General features: G+C 31.1%; 1 protein-coding gene across 1 annotated transcript; it reads right to left on the bottom strand.

The window, feature by feature from the left end:
• Positions 1-6,635: 6,635 nt before the first annotated feature.
• On the bottom strand, positions 6,636-7,778 carry LOC134693849 (type-1 angiotensin II receptor A-like). The gene has a single exon (XM_063554789.1). It carries the CDS (start codon positions 7,717-7,719, stop codon positions 6,637-6,639), a length of 1,083 nt encoding a protein of 360 aa, XP_063410859.1. The 5' UTR covers positions 7,720-7,778; the 3' UTR covers position 6,636.
• Positions 7,779-8,589: the final 811 nt, after the last annotated feature.

Raw genomic sequence — 8,589 nt, 5'->3', positions numbered from 1 at the left:
CAAGTTTAACACAAAAAATATTTCAAATACTTAAAATCACATGTTTTTAACATATTCAGAAAATTAATAAATTAACTGGATTAATTAATGACTTCCCTCTGATTTGCCGTCAACTTTTCAAAATTACTGTGACCTTGACCATTTATGTGCGTGTACTGGTTTTCAATTTCCTTATCATAACAATCGTCGGAAACGTGTTTAATCAGTTAAAGCCAAATTAAATGAAACGTTTTAAATATGTATCATTTTTATTTTGTAACACAATAGAATTGAAATCACGTCACATATTTGTCAACAATGAGAAAAGTCATAGTACAGAGCAAGCTATTATAATAGGCTAGTTCACCAATTCAATTCAACTCCGACCAAGATGAGTTGATTAGTACTAAATGAAAAGGTAAATGTTTATTTCAAATATGTATATATTTGTGGAATGGCCATTCATTGTTATGCTATCTAATTGATGTTTACTATCATTAAAGATCTTTCTTAGGTACACTTTCGCAATATACACGTAAGTCTTTTTTTATTATGTCGCTTACCGAAAAGGTCAATTATGCGCGCCTTATGACGTCAATTACCAGATACAAGAGCTCGTCTATATTCTTACACTAATAAAGTTCACCAAGCGTCTTTGAGATCGTCATTATGCAGGATAACATAGACATAATGTTTGTTCCGTCACTGACCAAATGACAGCAGTGCGGATTATCAATCATAAGAATTGTATTTGCCAATAAATTTCTGTAACATAGCAACATATGTTTGTCATTCGCTTGCTCATAATGTAAAGGAAGTGATGATGCAAACAAGTGCATGAAGGATGTTTACTAAAACCAAAGCATTTGACGATAATACAACGAAATCCAAAGTGGTCTATTTCTCCGATTACTCTTCAGATGCGAAAAGTTTTTTTTAAGGCTTTCCATGTTGTTGATAGACGCTATATATTTGAAACAGAGCAGGGGTTACTCTATATTTGCTATAATTGAACAGAACATATAAACAAAGCTGTCATTCTTTGCAATCATAGTAATTGCGGACCTCTTTATTCGGACCAGAGCAATATTTCTAGACACTCGTAGATTGGAAGACTTAGGGACACGACATAAGTATATCTTGATTCATATACAATGTATATAACTTCTGGAGTTGATAATCTGGGCAGTGATCATGGTGATCGAAGTATGTGTTTGTAATTGGGTTTTTTATCCTTACAACATATTATTTATTTGCTGGTATAGTTGTTAACTCTTTGTATATCCAAGACTTTGTCTGCAGTTTTTAGCAGAGATAATGATTTTTGACATTGTATTAAAAGAATGGCAAAAGAAACCAACACAACATGAGGTCAAACTTTATTTTTTGAAGTATAAGTATTGTGAATATCTTTTAATATCAGTGTAAGAATTCCGAAAGTTTAAGTAAAAAAGAGCACTAACTCTTTAATTTCACTTATAATTACTAGCATATTTTGCTTAGCCAAATATAGAAATGGTCATATAGTTTAATCATTGAAGTTTGTTTCTGAAGACAGCGCATGTTCAGTGACGTAAATCGGCACAGGATCCCTTATATCTAATTCCATTGACTGAGTTTCTATACGGCTTGTTGAATCTTTGTTATCTTTTCGGCATATTTGAAACATGTTCCTTATTTCACGCTTAAATTTTGTATCCAACCAGCCGTATATCAAAGGATTTACGGAATTATTCAGCAAAATAGAAAACACAAATGTGTAGTAGAAAAACCCTTCGGCAAAAGTCATTTTACAGTTGAGGTCCTCTTGAAACCGAGTTGTTACTACCAAGCTGTAATGTGGAATAGCACTCAACAAGAAAGCAACGGACACAGCTAAAAGGGTTATTGTTGTCTTTTTCGTTTTCATGCGAACGCCGCTTTTTCCGTGTGTATGTAAAAAACGTAAGATCTGTACGTAAACGATAAACAAGAAAGGTAAAACTAGAAAATTGACGATATAGAGAGCAATGTAGTAAATTTTAGGATAAACAGTACTTTTGTAGTCGTCATCTGTCCAACACCGAATTTGTTTCACCCCAGGAATCTCCGTATCATCAGTGTAAATCCCATATATAATCAAGCATGGCCAAGATGTCAACAGTCCTAAAACAGTGGCAGTTAAGCAACATAATGTTGTATCTGTTGATGTAAGTTGCCTTTTTAAAGGCTTGCACACTTTTCTGTATCGATCAAAAGCTATGACAACCAAAATATAAGCTGAGGAGTTTGTTGTAAAGACCATTGTGAATCGGCCGAATTTGCACAAACCATTAGATGGAAATGTTATATAATGACTCATGTAGAAAACTAGAAAAGGCATTCCGATAAAAGAGTTTGCAATGTCCATGATTGCAAGCCATATAGTATATGTTCTGTAATTAGATATCTTAAATCTTTGAGAATATATCCAAAGAACTGCAAAATTTCCAATTATCCCAAGCACCATTAAGACTGAAGTAAAAAGTATTCCACCGATATGTCGTTCTGTGAACTGGTCATTAAAATCTTGAAGAGATGTTAAGTTATTCCCTTGAAGCCAAGTAAAACATTGTTTATCCGACTTATTCATGCTTGATTTATATATGTATCTTTTAAATATTTTCCAGACACTATTAATTTGAAGGAATCGCTTTTATATTTGTAGTTACAAACTGATTTATATCAAAATCAATGATTTCCTCTTTCCGGAATTTATGTAATGCATATATTAGTAATTAAATCAGAAAACAATGATGTCGGTTACGGAAACATTCTGCAATATAAGTTAATTATATCAGCGCCTAAAAATGTGTGTGTGTGTGTGTTATATGAAGCACTTTTATCCGTTTTGGGCATATCAAAGAAATATAAAACAAAATTAATGAATATAAGCAAAGTCTGATAGGTTTTGCTGAGCTCAAATATTATTTACATATTGAGAACATGCCATATCGAATGTTGACATAGTACAATGTAGTAACATTCAGGAACAATGATAATGTTACCACTATGTTTTATGTGAAGATTTCTTTATATTTCTTGTCTGCTTTTAGGAAAACCTATCTACCATTGAAAGTAATTTGACAGACCGCTCCGCCACTGATATCCATAATTAAGATACATACACATAGTAACGAACCAAAGCGCCCCTACAAAAATGAAATGTTGGCAAAGTGTAATATATAAAAAGTAATATTTTAACACAAATGTTTGATTGCCATTCAAAACCTTCAGAAACAGGAATTTATAATAAGTATTGTATAAAATAAAATGAATGTACTTGTAAGATTATTATTCTATCTAAAAAGCGTCCAGGAAACTTATGATAAAAGTGAATTCAAATCGAAAAAATCATATTTATATTTATTAAATATATTGAATGCATTTAAAAATATAATGTACAATTACCAAACTGTCAGCGTCCAGGTTAACAAAAACAGTTACATTTCCGATCAGAACAAAAAAAACCTGTATTGGTTTTCGTTTAACATGTTATTTTGTTTTAAATATGCATGACTTTTGTATATTCTAATATTATACTTCACGTTAAAATGCCATATTTTTATTGGATATAATGAGAGTGTTAAAGAAACGCATCATAGATACCAGGACTAAATTTTGTATATACGCCAGGAGTGCGTTTCGTCTACAAAAGACTCAGCAGTGACGCTCGAATCCAAAAAAAGTCGAAAGGGCTAAATAACTTACTCTATCACATGGCTGAGCGAGTGACAATTTATTTGAATGTCACTCTCTGGTCCAAACCAATCAAAAATCGATACCTTAAGGGACAATGAATTGATTTTACATCAAGTTATTAAAGACCGGGATTACGTTTTACGTTTTTGTCTCATATTCTGTTATTTGTCAAAATATAAAAATAAAACATATTTCTTCACTTTTGTTTTTTTTGCTAATACATGTAACGTTGTTATGTACGTGACGTCATATAATTAAAAAAAAAATGCATCTGTGAAAGACAATATTGATAGGACGTTTAGCTTCGCTCTATCATCCTGTCATCTATGTGTTATTTATATAATGTCATTATTAAGCTTTCCAAGCATTCACGTCATTAACATAAAGAAATTGTTGTTGTTGTTTGATAAATCGCCTCTTTATTTTAACTGTTATTCTTATTCGTATTCAGAGTCAGGTCAAAGTCATATACTTTGTTTTACTGTTCGCAGCCTTAATATGCGAGCTTACGTAATATTTATTTTTAATTGGACATTAAAGTCATATTTTACAAAAATATTACCTGTTTATCATATTCTTGAATGAAATATTTGTATAAATAAATAACGTGTAAAAGGACTTGTTTTCAAAAGATATCCATGCTTTATCCGGATCTTTAGAATTGTTCAGCTATTTGATTACTTTAATTCGCCGTCACCTTATTCGTATTCGGTGCCTTTCCCATAATAATTATCGTGTCGAAAGAAAAGAATTTACGTAAACCTTGTATACCATCTTTCCCCAGGTAAAATTGAAAAAATATCCAAGAGAAAAATAAAATGTTATTTGATAAAGGACTTTCCGTTATAAATTTTCGTTGGAGTTTGGTATTTTTTCTATAAGCAATAACTAAATTTCTATCTTATTATTTACATACATATAAAAAGATACAGTAAAATAACTAAACAGATACGAACAAATCATGTAAGACAAAACAGTAATTACACATAAAACAAAGCAACACAAAATTTTGCAGATGAACCACGAGTAGACAAATGTAAAATTGCAGACAATACAGGATTGAAAAACGATGAGACATAAACATTACTTATTGTGTATGTTCATTGATTCGTTCATTTTAGAAAATACAGAATATTATTGGAACCTTTATTTACATACATTGAGGTTTCATATTCCGAATTTATAGAAAAAAGATTGACATACTCTTAAAAAGACTTTGTCTATCATGTGATTCACATTATCTTAGTATTTTGAAAATTTTATTACTTCATCACCTAACTTTGTGAACTACCACTATTGTGGATAGTTGTATCTACTTATTTTCATTATTGTCTTTCTCTAGTGGGTGTATTGTTAAATTGTTCTCGTTTAAATTTTTCGTTGAATTTTAATCAAAATAAAATCAAACAATAATATTTTTGTTGTACTTTGCTATTTTTAGACAAATACTTATAGTTTTTAAATCGATATATATATATTTACAAATTATTTGTGTTGGTACATGTCACATTCTTTTGTTATTTTCGTCACATATTTCATGTATTTGTTCTATGAATTAGCATAAAATGTTTATCTTATTATTTAAAAAAACGGAAATAAACATTTAATATCTGTATTCAATTGTTATACTTTAAAAAAAAAGAGGTATGGCACTTCACACAAAATATTTTGTTTGTTCAGTCGAAGAGTGAACACTCAAATGTTTCTTAGAATTTGAATGGTAAAAAGTCAGTTTCATAAAACTAAAGAAGGTACAAATATAGTTATTAAAGATACCCGGCTTATAATTTTATACGTCAGACCTGCGTTTCATCTATACAAGACTCACCAGTGACGCTCAGATAAAAAAGTTTGAAAGCCAAAACAAATAAAAAGTAAAAGCGTATTACTTACCAAAAATTCCAACTATTTTGTAATGTATGCCTGGGATAACATGAATAAGAAAATCCTTAGTATTTCGATTTTTTTTTCTTTTTCAAACACTCAGTGAATTTATAAATTTGACCTTATAATTGATATTCATGTCAACACCGAAGTGCTGATTACTGGGCTGGTCATACCGTCGGGGACGAAGGGACGAAACGTCCACCAGCAGTGGCATCGACCCAGTGGTGTTAATAGTTATCAAAGGTAGTAGGCTTATAATTTTATTCGCCACACACATTTTAACAAGTAAATAGATCTGTCAACTGATTATACATTGTATTATCCAACGCTATACATTGATGTAGCAAGAGTTTTGACACAATGCAACAAGCTTTTCATGTTTTTGTAAACTTCTGCATCAAGGAATCTTTGTATTGCTCAATGATTCATTTAAAAACAAAGCATAGCCCTACTATACCAATAGAATATTTTAAGTGTTAGATAATGCCCCTTTTAAATTATTTTCCGAAACTGCATCCAAATTTACCAAACTTTAACTTAATAATATGTAAAGAAAAAAACTTGCATTTAAACATAATGATACCTACATAAAATAAACAATGTTGACTGATGTGCCCCTATTTTTGACAATTTAATTATTAGGTATGTTTATACATCGTTGTCAATGTAGTAGATTTGTATGCGACTGTTATAGAAGTGATAATTTTAACTAGTTATCACTTTGTACATAAAAAAATGCCTGTACCAAGTCAGATATATGACATGTGTTATCCATTTGTTTTGAGATTTGTTTTGTCATTTGCTTAGCATGCTTAGGGACTTTCCGTTTTGATTTTTTCTCGGAGTTTTGTATTTTTGTAATTTTACTGTTTATCATAGTCCAAATTCACAATAATGACACCTTGATCCACACTTACCTAAAATGTTAAATAACAATAAACTAACACAACATTAATTCGACAGACGCATTGTTAGTGTAAGGAATTAAATTTGATAGTTGATAAACATGTTATAACATTATTGCCATAGCATGTATAGTTCATGTAGAGATTAATCATTAAGGGTAACTTCTGAAGACTGCATTTTCGGAATAACGTGAATATGCCTAGGATCCATTGAATCCAATTCCATCGACTGTGAAACGCTACAGTTTTCTGCATCTCCTTTATCTTCTCGACAAGATTTAAATATTCTTCTCATTTCCCGCTGAAACTTCCTATCCAAAAAGCCGTATATGAAAGGATTTACGGCATTATTTAGCAAAATGGAGAAGACAAATGTGTAATAGGCAAATCCTTCAGAAAATGTCATGTTACAATTAAAGTCCTTTTGAACTCGAGTTATGACAACAAGGCTGTAATGTGGAATAGCACTCAAGAGGAAAGCTGCCGAAACAGCTAAAAGGGTTATTGTAGTTTTTTCGGTTTTCACGCGAACTCCGCTTGTCCCATGTGTATGTAAAAACCTTAAGATTTGAGCATATGCAATGAACAGGAAAGGTATAACTAGGAAATTGAAGATATAGAGCACTATGTAGTAAATTTTTGGGTACACTGTATTTTTGTAAGCATCATCAGTCCAGCAACGAAGTCCTTTTACATCAGGAATAACCGTATCAACGGTGTAAGTTCCATATAAAACCAAACATGGCCAAGAAGTTAAAAGTCCCAAAAAGGTGGCAACAATACAGCATACTTTTATATTTTTGCAGGAAAGTTGCCATTTTAAAGGTTTACATACCTTTCTATATCGATCAAAAGCTATAACCACTAAAAGAAAGGCTGATGAGTTTGTTGTAAAGACCATTGTGAATCGGCCGAATTTGCACAAACCATTAGATGGAAAGGTTAAGTAATGACTCATATAGTAAACAAGGAAAGGCATTCCGATGCACGAATTTGCAATGTCCATTACGGCCAGCCATATCGTGTATGTTCTGTAATTTGATAACTTGAATCTCTGAGTATATATCCAAATAACTGCAAAATTTCCAAATATCCCAAGCACCATTAGGATCGAAGTTAAACTTATTCCACCTATATGCCGTTCTGTAAACTGGTCGTTCAAACTTTGTAGTGTTGTTGAATTATCGACTTCAAGCCAAGTAAAACACTGTCTTGCTGATTTGTTCATGCTGCATATATCATTTATTTCGATTTTAATCAACAATTTTACTTTCGATAAAATTTTACCTGATCGTCATAATATTTGTGGGAAACTGATTTATAAAAGAAAAGTAATAAGTGTTTTTTTCCTTCCGGAGTCAATGTGAATCGTTTTGGTATAAAATAAGAACAAAAAAGTGCTGGTTGCGGAAGCAGTATAGATATATATAAGCTTCTCACGGTTGTTTTTCATTTAACAAAAAACTATTTCCCAGGATAAGCATGAAAGTATGAAAATCTGATTGATCGGAAAGTTCAAATATAATTTTCGAATTGAAAATGTTCCAAATCGAATAATAGTTTACTGATAATGTTTAAATAGCATAGCACTTGTGAATCATAAGCACTGTATTGTAGAGAAGCAGTAAATATATCCTGCTTATCATTAAGAAACATGGGTATACAAGAGAAAGTAGATACCGCGATCCCTTATTAATAAACATATGTTACGAAAAAAGTCTTAATTTGTGGTTTGTAGGAATATACATGTACAAGACAATATTATGTAGTTTGTTTGAGCACTACTTGAACTTTGTAACCACTTAAAGTTATTACAAATATGTTTAGACACACTTATTTAAAAGTTATTGAAAACACAGCTGAATATTGCTAAGACACATTTGTTAAGGCAATTCGGAAACAAAATATTCTGTTTTTTAAATGTGACACTGACAGAACTAATCAGAACTAATGATATATATTTATTTTATACTCGTACAGGCTGACTACGTTAACTTGACCATCACTCGCAGAAACATATACATAACATATTCCAATCCGAACAAATTGTAAAATAGCAGATGTGAAATAAACAGAGGAAAATTATAAAAACATACAA

Source organism: Mytilus trossulus, chromosome 12, assembly GCF_036588685.1.
Source record: "Mytilus trossulus isolate FHL-02 chromosome 12, PNRI_Mtr1.1.1.hap1, whole genome shotgun sequence".
Taxonomy (NCBI): Eukaryota; Metazoa; Mollusca; class Bivalvia; order Mytilida; family Mytilidae; genus Mytilus; species Mytilus trossulus.
The sequence above is the reverse complement of the archived record's forward strand: the minus strand, read 5'-3'. Positions and strand labels throughout refer to the sequence as shown.

What these genes read in the sequence shown, in the direction of transcription:
- LOC134693849 (XM_063554789.1), bottom strand. Translation starts at nt 7,719, where the DNA reads ATGAACAAATCAGCAAGACAGTGTTTTACTTGGCTTGAAGTCGATAAT.